Genomic DNA, 18486 nt, shown 5'->3' on the forward strand with positions numbered 1-18486 from the left:
CCACATTAAGTATAAACTGCGATGAGGTACGTTAAGTTGGCTATCGTGCTTGAGCTACTAGATTCCTTTCCCACAGACCCCCGTACACTAGTAGTCAGATGCTGTCAATTTTACATGCGCTAAGGAATACTCTACTGTATGAAGAGTCAAGTATCGTCTTAGGTGCCACAGTTTATTAAGATATGAAAAAAGAGAAATTTAACTGGTCCCATCTGCCACGGATGGCTGGCTCTTGCTACTACCACACAACACAGCACGAAGAGCACTAAAGGAACTTTTTTTCCCTGAAGGAAACAGCCTATACTGCTACTCAGTAGCAACTTTAAGGGTGCCCACAAATTTCATAGGGGAAAAAGCATTCATGAGATTTGCACAAGCAAATCTGGAAAAGAAAGAGGCTGTTCTGCCCAAAATAAGACTGATACATTGAGTTTGAGTCTTTACTGGAAACAGGAATAGTTCTTTGACTTCCTTAATGAAAACCTTTTCTATTGCAACAATTGTTGGCATAGAGGGACATGTTTTTAATCGGTGACCCTTTTGGCCACAGGCCATTGCAAGTGTGCACAGCTGGCTTTGCAGTGGCAATAGAAATATTTTCTTCTCACGTAGATGCTTGTTTAGCTCAAGTAGCTAATGCAAACAAAACAGGGAACTAAACGCATGAACAAAATGCTACCAGCACTACACGTTAGATAAGAGTCCATCACATATATGGAAGATGTTTGTTTACAAGAATATTAATTAAATAAAGTCAGTCCTGATTTCTCCAAAAAAGTATAGCATATAAAGGAACTTGTATGGCTCCTTTCAGACGTGCATTCTACAGGCTGCTGAAATAAGATGCATGAGAAAGACTACAAGAAAGCCACCAACACAGGGAATCGGAGACTGAGGACCCTGCTCAGCTTCTGCTGTCTCCACATGCCACTTCTCTCCTGACTGAGGGAACATGCCTTCACCTTCTATCCGTTTATCGCTTGCAGAATATGGAGTGTCCACAGCTACATCTCAGATTTATACAAAGCAAAAGTTAGTTAATTGAAAAATACCAAAATCTCTCGAGATATTTGTAAAATAAAGCATGAAGCAAACAAAAAGTTGTCCTGACAACACTGCAACAGGTAACTTGTTCTGACAGATTAATCAGAAAAAAAATATTTTTTTGGTGGCTGGGGGGTGGGGGCGGTGCGACTAGCTTGGCTCAGTTGTTCGCAGCTGGCATTGGTACACAGCGACTGTTTCCGAGAGGGGGAAGTTTTACAAACTAAATGTTTTAGCAGACAGTAGCTAGCTAAATAATCCAGCAGCCTCCTCAAAACAGAAATTCTAAGAATATTGTTTTCCTTCCATCACAGCATATGGCATTTCCTTCTTTACTTAAGAGAAAGATGCTTAATGATGACAAGTTGTTTGAAATTATTCTTGGGAACTTATCAAAGAGTGAGCAATGATGAGAGCTCTTCTCCCCTCCTTTTACACACACACACTCACTCCATTTCTGGCAAGGCGCTATGTTCTGCTCCTGCTTGTTAACAAATCTTTCCCCTCCCACCCCCATCAGGCGAGGATGTTTCATTTAGCTAGAGCATGATGCCCAGACACAACCAAAGTAAAGAGCATAGTTAGCAAAATAATGAAGATCAAATGCTTTTCAAAGGATGCGCTTCCAATTTCAGGAAGCATATAGGAAAGCATTAAAAGCACGTTTCAATGGAAATACAAACATATTTTGTGGCTTCACTATATATAGCTGAAGTATACTCTAGGGAAAGAATAAGAACTGCCTGCTCATTCAAGTCATGCTACTGACTCCGCTGATAGTGTTGAACTGGGATATTTTAGTTTCTCAGGCTTTTTAAAATCAAATCTATAAAAGAGAAGACTAAGAAATTATACGCTTCTATCAAGCTAATCACTGCTAATATAAATGTTCCCATAACCAGGAAAATATGCAGTCAACCAAGAACTTGGCAAAGGTTTTGAAAATTCATCTCAGTCCCCCTCACTCTCTTCAGGAGAGAGTTCGTCCTCTTTTGTAATCATATTTTTTGTAACAAATAGCATAAGTGTTAAGATTTTTCTACAATGCGTCAAGGAGAACACGTGATTTAACCTGCCTGCTTAACAGGAATAATGCTGGGATACAAATTGGGAAGACCTTAAATCATGGGTCCATATCTAAGCCTTTCTCCTGGCCAGTAGAATTCCTACATCTTCACTCTTTCAGATGCTGTTGGTACCAGGCGTTCCTACTCATGCTCTTCACAGCTGTATTTTGCAAACTCGCAAGAGTTAATTGCCTTTTGCACTCAGAGAGCATACTCTGTATGAGACATAATTATTTCTTAATAGCTTTGGGAAGTCACAGTTGTATTCTGATACCCACTTTGGTAAAATACATACAACTTAAACCTACTGCCTTCCAAAAGTTTCACCATTTTGCTGCCTCCAGTTCTGTTACTCCCAAACTTATCCTTTTTTTTAAAGGAAGGTTTTCTTTTTTGGATATCCTATTTGTCCTTCCAGCTGTGTTCAACTAGGAATCTCCAGCTTTGCAGAGGCAAAGGTTTTAAAGACAGCTTTTCAGAGTATAAGACTTAATGTTCTGATCCAAAGCATTTAACATTCATTCAGTTCACTGTGTTTTAGATTAGGCCTTTAAAAGGCCAGAAGTACAAACAAAGTAATGAATCTAATTTTATGGGCTATCAGACAGAGATTAAATTTGAAGATCTTTAATTTGTGAGGCTAATATTGGCTCCTAAAACATCCATGCAAGCAGTTAAATCCATAGCCCGATTTGGAAGAGTTATGAGCAACGGCAGCTTCTGCACATCTAAGAAATCTTCATCCTGAGCAGGCTCCATGAGTTGCCAAGAGTCTAATACACCTCAGAAATCATCTGTGAGCTCCCAACCCCCAGATCCTTTGCAGAAATCACAGTGCCCTTATGCAGCTACAGGGAAAGACTTGCAAGGACACACAGAACAGCAGTTTCTTTTCCTACCGAAACAGGCACCAAGCTGCCCCTAGAAGTCTGCTGCCAAGATGATTATTTTTCTAAGCCAAGGGAGGGCCAGTTCTGTTCAGTTATAAACACATGCAGCAGCCTTAAACAGAGCTGAATGTCATTAACAGCCTGACTCAGTTGAAAACAATGCCGTTTGATGAACTTCAGATCCACCGTCTTCTTAAAAACAGAGCATTATCAGTGTCAGCTAGACATTTGCTGTCAGACTGCTGAAACGGGGACAGCAGTGTTATTTGTACACCATGAGCTGACTGTCACTTAGCCTCAGAGGCACCTCTTGGGAACACACTTGCATCGGTCCTCCATATACGGCAGGACAAGGCTGCGAGTGCTCAAGCTCTTCCATAGCAGTCTGATGTTTCTCTCTTGCTGATCTGCGATAATTGAGCTCAGATGTCTTCCACAGAAAGATGGCAAGCATTTCTCCAAGCCGATCTCTGCAATATATGGCCAAGAGATGTGTCCCTGGCATCAGTTTCTCAATTGCGTATCATGGATGAGAGGGCAAAGCTAATTCTCAGTGTATGGAACCAGAATAAAGTATTTAAAAAAAAAAAACAAACCCCCAAAAAACCAACCACAAAACAAGCACTGATCAGAGTGCCTGCAGGTACATGCTCACATGCACGCACTCAGAGTATTAAGTGACACTACACAACTACAATCACAATAGCTCATTGCTGTCATGATTACCGCTGTAACACCCTAAGGAAGCAGATGGCCTATTGCATGTGAAAAAGGTAAGGTTACAGCTTCAGCCTCCAGGAAAGCACGCCTTGAGGGACACCCTTTAAGGGGATGCCTGATACAGCACCTAAGAGGAGCTCAGGATACCGGATCTATTCCTAGTGGCATCCCAGCTATAAGGAAAACCCAAACAAATTCAACTAAAACTGACCCACTCCTTAGAAAAGCTTCAGATCTAAGGCACAGCCTAAGATGGATCAGGTAGTGCTGACCCTTCCCAAGGAAAGGGAGGGGATTCATTAGATGTTTTCCAAACCCCTTCCAGAGTTTGGCTTCCACCATGCCTCAACACTGTTTGCCGTGGGTAGATGCAGGTGAGCGGTGCCCAAGCTCCCCAGCGGTGGTGGAAGGGGATTTGTGACTGCCTCTGGGCAGGGAGGAGCAAGGGAAGAGGAGGCTCAAACTGTGGCAGAGGTGGCTCTACACCGTGCTGGGCCACCATGGGAGCTGAAGAACAGACATAGTGCAAGAGGCACCACAAAGTGACTCTGGATGAGCACTGAGCTGCAGACAGGGCTACAGCCAGTCCCTGAAGGCAAATACAACTGATGAAGGGCTGAAGTGGGCTAGGGAACCTGTGCTGTGGGAAAACCAGCTACAGCCCCCTGATATAGGAAATCCTCCCCATGGTTTGGGATGCTTCCTAAGGTGCTGGTGAAAACTACCACCAGGCTTGTTCCAGAGGAGAACCACCACCATCCAGTGCTGCAGATCTCTCCTGGGCTGGGTACGCCGGCTTTGTGGGAGCATCATGCCAGCCCCCAGCGCAGCTCAGTGCTGGATCTGAGGACCTGCCTGAGTAACTACACACTTGGGAAGATCAGCTTGGCAAAAACCCCACAGAGCTCCTGCAAAGCTGAAAAACAGTTGGAGACCTGACTCCACTGCACCTGCTGTCCAACAGTGGAAGCACTCAGACAGTCTGGCTATATCCTCCAGTTTCTCTTATCAGTGTTTTGCACAGCTGGCTACCTATGGCTCTGGACACTGGGAAACAATGGAATAGGTCAGAATTGGCAGAAAGAGAAAGATATGGCTTTTTTTGTTAAAAAACAAAACAAAGGTACAATTGTTCATGTGATTGGCTTCTCTTCTGAACCAAAGGGTACAGTCAAACTTTGATGACCTATTGTGATCTCTCCTGCAAGGAGAGTTTTTGCTGGTGAAATTCTGCTAGCTTCATGGCTGCAATTCCTCTTTCATGAAAATTTGACAAGCAATTAAGTTTGAAGACATACACTAGCATACCCTGACACCCTCAAGATTGAAATTCAACCTCTGCATAGAAGGCAGGCATGGAATACAAGAATCCCTCCCTCAGATGGGTTTGAGTGTCCTGGAAATGGAAATCTGATTATTAATCCACAACAGCAGTGTGGGATGGAGAGCCTTGTTTTCATATTAATGCAAATAACAGTTTTGCATTGCGGCCAGTTTCCACAGGAACTGGATCGATTCTCCAGCTCATTCTCCTAAGCACAGCTGCTTTTTTCCCTCCCCATCTCATTGAAGTCACTCTTACTGATTTACAGAGCTCAAAACCAAGTGGAGAGCAAACAACGTAGGTGAAGCAGTGCAAGGAGAGGAGCTTCACAGGCAGGAGATAGGAGTCCGCTTCTAAGGGGAAGGAGGACACGGGACCCACGAGCCAACGCTGAACGCGCAGAGCCAGCGGGCTGCCCTGCGCTCAGGCAGACGCCCCAGCTCCGCGTCCCACCTCCTCCGCGGCCTCCACGGCTGCCAGCAGGAGCTCGGGGCACGGGCTGAGGGCAGAACTTGTTTCCAATAGCCAGCTTTTCTTAAGTTTATGGAGAAAATTATTATTTTTTTCCTGGATTACACTCTGCAATTTCCACTAACACTCCTGCAAGTCACAAGAAAAAGCATTATCTGAAAGCTCTCATTGCTTTTCATAGTTGTGGACTTCCTACCACAAAACCCCGTTTCCTCAGGTAAACCATGCCTGCACGTACATAAAGCAGCCTCGCTTCGTTTTCATGAAACGAGCCCGGAAGCTGGGGCTCGCAGTACAATACCCCCTGCCCTTAGGAGCAGCAACCCAGGGGCCGCGTTCGCCCTCCGCCTGCCGCGGACGGCGAGACCGCGCGGCAAAGACTGCTTCTTACTACAGGAGCAAATTCAAAATGAGAAGTGAAAGCACTGGTGAGGTAAAAGCTAAACTATTTGCTATCAGATTTAAGATATGTCTTGACAGGATTATAGCAACTTTCAAAAGAGTCATCCGAGATGCATTTACATGGATGGAGAAGTTCCTAACCCATTTGTAAGGGACGGGCCAACATGGAAAGTTGTTGGGAATTTCCTAACTTTCAGTATTGTTCGGAGGGGAGGAGTAGGATGGCTACGCCCTTTTCTAAGGGTGCTCTGATGGGAGGAAGCTCTGTGATTTGAAGTGAGATACTATTAAAAACATGCAATTTTATGGTAAGCTAAGAAAATAATTCCAGCTTTATATACACCTATACACCTGCCCTGCATTATATAATATCCTGTTGTGAAGAGCCGTTCCTAACCAAGGAACAATCTCTCAATTAAAAAAGCGGCGCTTTGCTACTTCACTATAATAAGGAACATTAACCTAGTGAAAGGTAAAGCACAGTGAAACTATTGGCCAGTCTTGATCACGTATACTAGAAAAGAAAATCCTCTAATACCCTAATTTTGTAAACCATTTGGTAAAACAAATAGAAAACCCACTCCCACAGTTACAGATGTGATGGCTCACAACCCAGTGTCTATATCGCATTGGCTTCAGCCTCGCCTCTCCTCGCTTACCCCATCATGCTATTGATATCTGAAATCCAAAGCAATGAAACAAAGTTACCCAAGAAAGGCAAGAATGATTAAAATGTGTTTCCATTTATCTTTCCTGTTCCAATGCAGAGGTCATGTTTTTAATATCAACAGTGCAAGGAGGTGTTTAACATGCAGACAGAGGAGGCCTTTGTACAAATGTATCTGTTCTATTAATGCATTTACAAAAGCGAGATAACTGGGGATCACATGCTCTGTTGAACTGGAAGGCACAGGATAAATTCGCTATGTTTTTAAAATACCAAACCTCCGCACACAAAGCTCTTCAGACAAAGCTCTTTCCACAGAGATCACAAAACATTTGGACATAAAAGTAATTACTGCATTGCAGTTGCACAATAAACTGTGGTAAGCCTCAGGCCATGCCGAAATATTTTCTCTCTCATATTCCTAAGACAACTTCAGACCCTAGTAATTTCATATGTAAGCAGAACTAATATTTATGACATGGAATTTCAGAAAAAAATAATGCTAGGTGAAGAGGCCTAAGAATAACAAAAATTTAAGCATCATATAAACAGCATTTAATTTTTACCTCTGTAAGAAAACATTCGCAGTCATTAACAGGAAATAAATACCAGTGAAACTTCAAGGTATTTTTGCAAGACAGTAACACTGGAGAGCAAAGGTAGACGGTCCTCCTGTGAGCTGAAGCAGAGAAAGTACCAGAATTCAAACTGCCACCCAAGCAGACATGCTAGAAACTTTGCCGACGCCAGCCACCGCCCTGGAAAGCCTCTCCGGGCAGCCCAGGTCCTCGGCCGAGCTCAGTCAGCCCGGCATTTCAGTGAGGTTTCCCCTAATTTCCAGCCGCTGAAGAGCTGCGCTCCTGCCAGAGACTATCCGGCAAGAACTAAGCCCAGTGATAGTCTAAGCCTCAGAAAGGATTTTATTGCTGCTTCAACATTTTTCAGGGCCCCGTATTCACACTTTTCTAACTCAGCAGCAGACAAACTGTAACGCAAGGGAGAACACGTCGCAGCGCAGACCGACCAGCCTCGCGCTCGTGCCAGCTTTCAACCTCAGGATACTTATGCCAAGAACTGCACGTTTTGCAAGCACTGTTCAGCGTGTTGTCTGATCAACTTCCCTACAAACATCTGAAAAGTCCACACTACAAAAAAATATTTTTCTTTTTCTTCCACCAAAAAAGGTCTGTCCTGGCCTCCTAGCAGTTACCTCCCCTGTTAAGGGACCACTTCACAGTTCCCACTTCAGTATCACCTGACCGACCTTTCCGGGGTCGGCTTAATGAAGATACTTCTATCTGCAGGTTTTAGTGCACAAATGCCTTTTTATTTTCATGTGGTACAGAAAAGTGCTCGCTGACCTCAAATCATAGGCTTTGTTTCACCTACCTTTAAGGTTTAGTCATTTATTCCTCACCCACCCTTTGCCAGTATTCACAAGAGGGGCGGGGGGAAGGCAGAGGATGAAAGTCATTTTGCTCCCATTCAGTCACTTTTCCTTTCCTATCTGGTGCTCTGCTTAGACAATTTCATGTTTTTTGTTAGTCTCAAACTCACTAGATCTGTACTTTACTTTATTGTCTTCCTTCCTTACTACTATTCTGGGGAACTGCTGAATAATATTCAGGTGTTACTGTATCATGCTTTCTGATTTTCTTTTCATAACCGCTACCAGCGGCGATGGACAACTGGCAACAAGCAAAGCTTCAGACCGCCAAAATATCCCATGTTTAAAACCAAAAGAGGTTTATTTCATCAGCAAGGCTTACCTGAAGGTCTCTTTCGGTAAAGTTAGGGTAAGCTACCTATGAAAATACAACAGAAGGGGATATTTTTGGTTTTTGTTTTGAAAGAGCCCAACCTCTAGCTTGCACTCATTAGCAAAAAGTTAAAAACGTGTCTCAGGCTTTCCTGCAAATAAACAAGCCTTGGCAATACCTCGGGATAAAATCTGAGTCACCTGCTGCAAGAGACCAGAGTCGGGAGGCAGCTTCACTGCTGCGCTCGTGCCAGTCGGCCAGGGCTCGCTCTCCGCACCCAGTTTGCCATTTATCTACCAATACCTTAAAACAGGGACAGGCCAGCAGCTGCAGCAGCTCTGTCCCAGCCCCTTCTGCTCGGGTCTCGGATGGGGGAGGACTCGGTGCCGGTGCCAATTTGCTGTTGGCGAGTGGGCCGGGAGAATTCCCCTGTGCACCGAGCTCGTCAGGAACAGCTCTCTGCAAAAGTCGTGTCTCACACTCTTCCCCCCCGAAGGTCGTAACATTTGCATCTGGGAGTCCGGATAGACTATGTCGTATTAATAGACGAGCTTCTGTTCAAGCAGTTTTCCAAATGACTCAACCTTTCACAACAGCAGTTGATGATGCCCACAGCTTTTCATGCAACTATTTCCCCTGCGGAAAAGTCAGAATCTCACTGTGTTTAGAATTATTTACCTGACGCATTGGTTGCTCAGCAACACACAAATATGTTGAAACGATAACAAATGACTGCAAAGAGCAATTCATTCATTTTAAGTGAGCAGCGAGGAACAATAAAATGGAAGTTAATTTTTCCCTGCGGATTTGACTGATAAGAGAGACGCTAAAATACACATGCACTTTCACAAAACATACTGTATTTCTGAACAGTCAAGTACGCAGTTTTCTTACCTGTGTTAAGAATGTCATAACTGAGATTGACGTTATCAAGTAAGACAACATGGCATGTGTTTGTGCTAGCTCTTTATCCGCTGGCATTTTCTATTTTGCCCTCAAATCAACCCACATTCTTACCATTTTAGTATAGGTCCTCTGAGAGCAAACCATTAAACTTCGCTGAGCAGAAGAAAATGCCATTTTGAAGTTTCCATTCAGAGTTTTTCCTTTAACTCTAAATTGTTCTTTCCTCTCTCATATATACTAGGATTACTGAAGCTCACTTAAAGATGCTGATTTATGTGAGAGGTACCTAAGAGGATCTTACAGAAAAGGTTACAGCTCTCACAGCTGCAGGAGTTCAACACCTTATCAGGGTACAGTGGAAATTCCTTTGCTTTCAAATGATTCAATATTACATCAGAGGAAAAAAACCCCAAGTTCATACCAACTTGTATGTAACCTCTTCACCTGGGAAATGAGATCAGCAGGTTTTGGTTATGTTTAAAGCCATGATGTTTGAATGGGAAATGCTGCCTAAATATCTCCAGTTCATGGCTGACTTGAATTACAGCGGCTGTCAGGATTCAGCATGTTTCTACTATTAAATCAGTCCTCAAACAACAAGCTGGGAGTTCCCATGCGACTGGGAATCTAGTACCGTGCCAGGGTATTATCTCATCCTTTGTTTTCCCAAAAGTATGAAGCCGACATTTTCCCCCCTTCCTTCTGCCATGAGTTTCACTAAATTATGCTTGAGCTCCAAGGAAGCAAGGGTTTGTTTCATGTGATAGCTTGCATTTCTGACAAAGTTTTTCCCATAAGCAGACATCACCCAAATCCTCCACTTTATTTTATTTTATTTTTTAAATGAAGGAAGGAAGGTCACCTTAAGAAAGGAAATTCCATCTCTTCAGCAGACAGGGCTTTAACTCCTGATTTACAAAAATAAGTGTGGTCTATGCTATCAAATCTTTTGCAAATATGTATCTGGAAGCTTTCTACACAGCACCAACCCATTAGGATTTTAAAGCAATACTCTAAGCTGATTGATCAGATGAAAAGCAATTCTACCTCAGTAAGAAAGGCAGGTAATGATAAAAGTCTGAGACCAAAAAACTAATGTGAGAATATTTAAAACATTTTTAAAGCTACGCTAGTGCTTCAAAGTATCAGTAAAGACTGTTTGTGCTGTCACACAGTAGATACAGCTCAGTCTCATGGCTTTTTTATAATACAAAAAAGCTAATCACTAAATGACTCTTTGTTACGCAGAACTATTTAAGCCGCACTACATCATTAATTATATCAGTATATGCCCAGAGCTGACTGTATCTCTGAAGTTTGAGTTTACAATCCCTCTATTACGTGGGCCATCATTTTGCATGTACAGAGGAAGAGTAGCAATGAATCAATCTGGGGTTCACATTCGCAGCATGAGGCTAAACCATGAAGCCCTCGCAGGTCTCCGACAAGACTGATCCTCAATGGGACTAGACCAATACAAGAGAGCCACTCTCCTGAATGAGCTGGGTATTTCTTAGGGGGGTCGTTACCATGCCGTGCAAGTCTCAGTCTATCTGCATCTATTCATCAAATAGGAAAACCTTATTCTATATGGGAACGCAGAGCTTCGCTTCACATGGAGTGTTGAGTGTTGGTAAAGAGTAGAAGAGAAAACTAGGGAACATTTGAAAGTCTAGAAAGTTTGAGAAGCATTTTGAAGGAAACAAAACAACCATCGCAGAAAAAACAGAACTGTACAACAGAGCAAAAGCTTACCAGAGCAAAATTTTAAGCCACAGCCTCTCAGGAAGCCAAGGTTTTTGTTTTTAACATATTTTAAATTTTATTTATTTGCATGAATGTGACAGGAGTCTGATATCTAAGTTGGCTAACAAATCTAACAATGCTTCTACAACTCAAAAACATCATAGCAAGGCTAAAATGACTTATTTTAGGAGTACCGTTTACAGCAATAAACGGAAAATACACCCTGGTCACTGATACTTAGGTAGTCAGTACTTTAGCAAGGATAATGCTATTCTGGCAACTATAGAGACCTGAGCCCTTCTAATGACAGTACTTCTAAGGAAGCATCTCAGGGTACCTTTACACAGTCCACTAGGCAGGATTAAGCATGGCATGCTATTTCCCACATTACTTAGTTCAAGCTGCTTGAACAGTTACAGCAGAAGCAAGTTTGCTCCAGTTGCTCCTCTCCACTGCATCTCAGTTAATTTTTTCCCGTGTGGCAAGCTCCATGCCTTAAACCTGATTGTACTCAGGGCACAAACTAACATGAGCATCTCCGGACCAAGAACTTGGTGTCAAGCACAAAATAATACAATGTTATAGAAAACATTTAAGTGATAAGCAGGAAGATGCTGCCTTTTGCAGCAAGATTGGGTTTTATTCTCCATTGTTCAAAGCTTACATCTAAATCAGCGCTTGGAAAGCAACTACTCATGAGTCACAGCGTGAGAAAGATCAGGGCGCACAGGCCTAGGACCAAGAGCATCATCCAGATTCAACATCCACCCACTGTCCTCGTCCCCTCCAGGGAGAATGACATCAACCTGATGACAGAATGACATTCTGCAAATTCTGCAGCACTTTTATGACATTCTCACTGGGACCTGGGTGACTAACCATCTTCCGGAAGCGCCTCTCCCTCTCTAGAGGCTATCAGATAGCCACAGAGAGGTGAGAGAAATCCTAGCCTTTCACCTAGGTCACCTGATTATCCCTGAGCGCCCAGCTCTGCTAGGATTTGCATCCTATTCTAATCTCAGCTATGGGCTGCCAATTTAATTTTTGCTGCAATTATTCTCACATCCAGACATTTGAATCTACCGTCAATTAGCAAGGACAGAGTTCGACCTCACAGTCTGAAACATAAGTTTCCAATCTCCGTTGTGCCAGTAAGCTGTCAATTTTAACAGTGTGAGAGTGGTCAAGAAAACAAACATCCTATTCTTTTATTAGCACCATATGGCTGTATTTTGACTAGAGAGCTAGCGCTACAAGAAACTAAATACAGCGGAATTTCTAGAAACTAATCTCTTTGTTTCATACAACACATACATCTCCCACTTTTACCATCTGCTAGGGAGTGACAAGTATTGCATATGCATGCAGTGACATTACAAACAGGGCAACAGGACAGACTGCAAAGCTAGTCCAGAGATTCAAACATGCAAGCAGTGATGTCATGTTGAGTGACAGCACTTACGATTTCACACAACAGCACTACTACCACTTAAAGAGCACAAAACAGCCTCTGCAAGACGCTTGTACAGCATCAAGGATCATTCACGACTGGGTTTGTGACAAACGTAACTTAATGAGGGGCTACGTAAGTTGGAAGGTCACTGAGTTTGAGTCCCTCTCTATAGATCCTATTAAGTATAGACTTGTGTACTATAAGTAACCGATAACCAACTAATATTTTTAAAAAGCATACTAGTGAATTACACTAATGAAATGCATTTTGATTAATGTTATTTCTGCTAACTGTAAGCAACAAGCTACCTCTTAACTTCCGAGTTCTTCAGTTTTGATAAGTTATTCCCTGCAGTCATGGGATTAATCAATAGTTTTATTAAAAGAGGACTGATTACTGCCTTGGTATCTGATTATGATTTTTTCAGAAAAGCTCAGCTGACAAAACACCATAGAATAATAATAATCATAATAAAGCTGTCTCCCAGTCTGTTTTTGCTTCCAAGCTCTCTTAAACAAAAGATGAGAATAACTGCCTTCAAGACAAAGAGATGTTACCAAAATAATAAATAAAACTGTGATTATGTGGCATATTCTTTCCTACACAGTCACAAGCAGAGAGGGATAATCACGTGGATTTAGCCATTCTGCTTATGTTCACACATCTTGGGGCAGAGGCACTCTAGCACCTATGGAGATAAAAACACTTCTAATGACTTCTGTTTTTTTCTCCTTTTTTAAGCACTTCTTTTTTAAAAGCCAAACTGCAGTCATCAGAAGTCAAAAGATTTTCAAGATACCTTTGCATAGGACTACATAAAAATTGAGAGTAAAACCCTGGAGAAAGGAAATACACATGTGCTCCACATTACTGGAAAGGCCACTGGGGGTAAAAACCTCAAAACCTTTTCAAGGATAGCCCCAACTCTATTTCTGCGATTCATGGGCTGGCTTCCAGCAGATTTCCCCCCCCCCCCCCCCCCACCTTATGTTTCAGAGGGGGTTACTTTTTTTCCAGATGCTAGGAAGTGCACCTAAAGGTTACACGTTTGGAGCCAAACTATTACTTTATAATGAATCTTTTCTTTCTTGTAATCTAATAAGTGCCTTTGCTACAAGGCCTGAATTCAAACAAGGTAGGACAGCCACAGGTTGTACAGCACCCCTCCCAGCATCAGAGGGGACTCCAGCCATGACCACAACCTTTGCTCCAAGGGCAACAGATGGCCTGCTGCAATGGTCTGCCTTCTTGGGTGCTTCTGATCACCCTCAGCATTATACAACTCTGAGGATGTCTGCGAAAAATCAGGGATTAGGACAACTGCTGGCACGTGTCCAAAGCAGTTAGCGAGCACATGTAATATCAATCCATTCTTCCAAAATTTGAACCATTCCTCAAATCACAGTCTGTTTTGGGAAGGAAAAGAGTTAACATACACATGCATAGCAAGAATACTCTAACGCTAAGTGGGGTACCTCATTCACCTCCTTTCTGGGAAGGCAGAAGGCCATTAAACAAGAGGACGTAGGAAAGAGTATTTTCTGCCTGGTTAAGGGGAGTACTTAGTTTGGGGAAATTGAAAAGGGAGAGGGAGAGTAGGAATCTGTTCTTTTTACCTGCTTACTCCTGTTCTTTTCTCAATGCCTTGCCACAAATGTGCCTCTTTTTACCCACTGAGTATTTTACAGATTTAGACATATTTAGTGTAGGTCTGGATTCAGGAAAATATATTCCTACCCCATCATTATACTCCATGTAACTGTCTAATTTTTAAAAAGATCCATATGTAACATATATTAATAGTACGATTCAAATCCAATCTGCTTTAAACCTCAGAAATGTTGTGTCTGGCAGTGAAACTGCTGCACATTTGTTCCTTATTTAACATTATTCACCAAGTTTTGGGCACATCAAAGTCTATTAAAAAAAACCTGCCAGAAAAGATTGCCGTAATTGATTAATGAAGCAAACACAGCCAGAATTCAAAGCCAAAGTGTATAGATCACTCTGCATTTTCAATTAGCACAGAAAAGACAAGCAGATCCATGAGTCTCTTGTGCCTAATAACGGGACTGTGATTTGCTAGTACTGCTGTTCTGCAAGTTAGAGGGCTACAGCACTAACAGCAGCTCTCACCTCTATTTGCTGCCCATTTTCACAAACAGCGTGGGAATGCAAAACATCTGAGAACTCCATTGATTGATCTGTCACATTGGGCTGCGATGGCCAGCAGCGCCATTTCCTCATTCTTCGCTGAAGATAAGCAAAACGAATACTATTCCTCTTACCATCATACCTGCTCTTTCCACCTCTTTTACGTTCATTCCGGACTGAACTGGACACAGACTAAAGGAGGCCTGAGGGGGGACCCTTAACAGGATGCTTAAGAGCTAGGTCTAGAAATAAATAGTAGAGCTAAGCCAACAGCATCTGTATGCAGGTACTTTGTGAGCACTGGAGAAAACAAAAGGCTTCTAGAGATAGCCTAAAACAGAAACCACCTTATCAGAGAAAGGAACTATGTGAGCAACTTTTGAAAGCTCAGCATCAGCGCAACAGCGAAAGCGTTCCTGCGTCACTGCAGTAACTGCAGCAGCCAGTGACCCATCTTGTTTGGGGCATGGAATTGTTTTTATGTTTTTTTGTTAGTCTGATGTACATTTGTCTTCTGAAACGCGCAAGCAGGCGGTTCCAGCGCTACTATTTCCGCTGGGGGAAGGGTTTGCCCAACTGCAGCAGTGAGAACGGGGCCAAGTCTTGCCAGCTGTCAGTCTTGCCATCCACTACCTTGCGGGCCCCTGTGAAAGCTTGCAGTGCACGTGTCAACTCGGCTCTGATCCAGAGGGGCAAGACCACAGGAGCTCCCCTTCTGGCTCGTCTCCTCCTGTTCTCCTCCCCATTCCCCGAATACCTCTACAGCAGACATCACAGGCAAGGACACTGGAGAACCCCAACAGTCAGATAACTTGGAGGCAAAAAAGGAAGGAGTGAGAAAACATTCCTTTTCCCTTTAAGGAGCCAAAGGAGAACAAACAGTAATCTTTGAATTCATTAAGAAACTATTAGCCAGCGGTGGATATGAAAAATGGAGGTTTATTCACAACCGTGGTGTCATACTGACCCTTAGAAACCTTGAGGTGAGGGGCTAGGAGATACGGGAAGGTACAGCAGACTGAAGATGTAAAATACTGGCAGGAGGGCTCTAGGGAAAAGAGCTGAAGATAAAGGGAAGAGACAAGCTGTAAAACAGAGAGGAAGAGAAAGGAGTAAGACAGAAAAGCAAAGGCATTAAAAAAAATCCCCCACACCACCACAACATAAAATGAATCACCATCGCAGGATTAGAAGGGTGTGGTGAACTCTAGAAAGAGAGGAGAGACGGAGGGCACATCTCCTGAGGCGGGTGCAAACAGATCATGGGCTTGCTGTGCTTGAAACAGGCCAGACCTTAGGCAGTGCCAATTAGGAGGTCTCCTAAGAGCTCCATCAATGCTGACCACAAGCTCGTTCACCTGCTCCTCAGGAGGGTCTACCAGTATAATGCTTAATGCTGAGCCCCAACTAACAGAGTTGGGCAACTGCCTCAGGACAGTTTTAGTCACTAAGTTGGCATATGCTGGCACTGATGTCCTCTCCCTCTCCCAGTTTTCTCTTTCCACTCCCATGCTGCCATTTCCTCCTTCATACCACTGTAAGCATTCCTGTAAGTAAGCAGCAAGTTGAGCCAGGCAAAAATCTAACTTGGGTTAGATTTTTAGGATTGAAGAGATGGGTTTAAATTCAGATCAGTTCTCTGGTCTAATTCACCACGAGAACACTTGTGTCAGCAAAGAGGCCTGGGCCTTAAAACGAGCATGAAAATACAAAGCCCAAGGAAAACTGAGCAAGACCTGCACAAAAAAGTCTCTCTTTACGAAAGTCTAATAAACGTGAAGTTTTAAAACACCACAATAAACATTATTTAATTATTGCAAGGACTGTGGGCACAGGAGAATGCTTTCTAGGTTTTAGATATGGATCTCCTCCCTCTAGAAAACTGAGCTGAAAGAAAAATCTATATGCAGAGTTGTTGCTCCCATACCTGCAGTTCTGGCTCTATATTGATGCGGTAAGCTTGCGCCTTTCCATCTTCTAGAACAGGAGGTGACCAGGTCTTCCCTTCAGCTCTATAATAGGAAATTAAAGAAATTTAAATGGAGTTTACTTGAAAAGAAAAAAATGTGTTTTTTTTCCTTCCAAAACAACATATTCTCTGGCAGGAACTATAAACTGGAACACAGAAGGATTCATGTAAATGCCTATCAGCAAGAAGGCTTATGCCACCCTGTACAAGTAAGTCTTGACCCTTTCAACAAAGGTGCTGAACAGAGCAGGCACCGAGATAGTTTCCATTCACAGACACATCTTCAGTCCTGCCAAGCAGGAACAGGATGCTGCCACTGCCCAAAGTTTCTGCGTGCCTGAGCACTTTTCCCACAGAGGTGTCTCAATGTACAGTTGGGATTAGATCACTAACATATGTCTGTTCTGTTCAACACTTAGGGCACAGAGGATCTGCTCCTCCTGTTTGCTACTTTTATCAGGCCTGCCCTTTGATTTCAAGGGAATAGAGGGAATTGCAGGGGCCTAATCAAGGTCTAACAGACATATACACGGGCATTTCTGAATGCAGGGATCTAGAAGTTTACCAGAGCTACTGAGGAAGTCTTGGCAAACTGGGAATAAACTTATGTTATTAGGCTGAAGCTCAGCATCGCCTACCCTCCTTCTTGCTGAGCCTGCGGACCCTGGAGAACCTGCTGATCAAACGCTGTGTGGAGCAGAGCGGTGCATTTCTTACTAAAAAGGCAAGATCATTTTAGCTTTGGGAACACAAGAACTATTCCCGCAATGGAGAAACAACCTCCCACTCTCCCATGCATGCTGCTGTTTCTGAATGCACAAAACAGTGTATTTCTAAAAACAAAAGGGCTTTTCCTCCACCAAGGAGCATACTGGAAGACAGAGCAAGCTGAAGTCTCTCAAACTGAGGGGACCAGCCTCTGAGCTTTGCACTCCCCTAGTCCTGGGGTCAGGAAAAGTTTGTTCAGCTCCTGGTAAAAACAAAAGCAATCTCAGGATTGCTTTGAGCTCTGCCTACCTAGAAAGTGACTGCTCCCTGCATCCTCTGCTTCCTGGGGGCTGCTACAGAACAGAGACCACTGGAGGTCAACCTTCATTTGGGAGGCGGTGCCTGGCCTGCAAAGCTTTCAGAGCACGTGCCCTTCTGCCAGAGGGGCTGCCATCACTGAAAGACTTTCGGCCCACTCATTTCAATTGGAGGGAATCTCTACTGTTTCCAATTGCATTGGGGTAGAAGAGAAATCAAAAGCTCAAAACACAGAAGACCAACTATTCTGTTCAATCTCAGAATCTGAGTTTGTCACTTCGGAAAACACGATGAGTTCTTGTTCTCCCAGGTACAGACTGCTTGTTGCGGGCAAGGATCCCTTCTTTGCACTTTGGCCTCTGCCACGTACCATATTCAACTTGGTTTAATTATCTGCAAACTGCACGTCTGAAAAATAAGGAGCATGGTTTTAACCCAGGAATCTCTGATGTGAATTTTTACACCCCCCCCCTTTTTTTTTTTTTTTTTTTTTGCATTTAAGCCAATCAACGTACAAACCTTTACAACTTATGGTCTGATCCAAAACCCATTAAAACCAAAGACTCCCATTGGGTTTAACGCACTCTGGACCTTGAAGATTTGCGCTTTTATTTTTCCAAATCACTATTTGCTGCTACAGTTGTAGCTTTTTCAGCAACAAGCATAGCTTTTTCAACATAGGAAGACTCATTTTTCATAGCTAGATGTCTTGTTCTAGATAGATAAGCTATCTTTACTAGAATTATTTGATTTTCGGCTCAGGCTCTACTTTTTAAATTTGCCTTTCAAGCTGGTTTTTTGTTGGGCCAAAGGAAATGGAGCTTCCCAGAAATGGCAGCATTCCTAACATTTCTAACTTGATTTTTGCCATGATCCAGTGCTGTATA

The 18486-nt window shown here is 43.1% G+C and overlaps 1 protein-coding gene across 3 annotated transcripts in view; it reads right to left on the reverse strand.

Moving 5' to 3' along the window:
• Positions 1–18486, reverse strand: part of PDLIM4 (PDZ and LIM domain 4) — a 62278-nt gene that overhangs the window by 16112 nt on the left and 27680 nt on the right. For all 3 annotated transcript variants that reach the window (XM_068959180.1, XM_068959182.1, XM_068959183.1), the window contains one exon: positions 16532–16616. In XM_068959180.1, coding sequence (XP_068815281.1) covers positions 16532–16616 — 85 coding nt within the window. The remainder of the gene's footprint in view (positions 1–16531; positions 16617–18486) is intronic.

This window comes from Struthio camelus, chromosome 13, assembly GCF_040807025.1.
Source record: "Struthio camelus isolate bStrCam1 chromosome 13, bStrCam1.hap1, whole genome shotgun sequence".
NCBI lineage: Eukaryota > Metazoa > Chordata > Aves > Struthioniformes > Struthionidae > Struthio > Struthio camelus.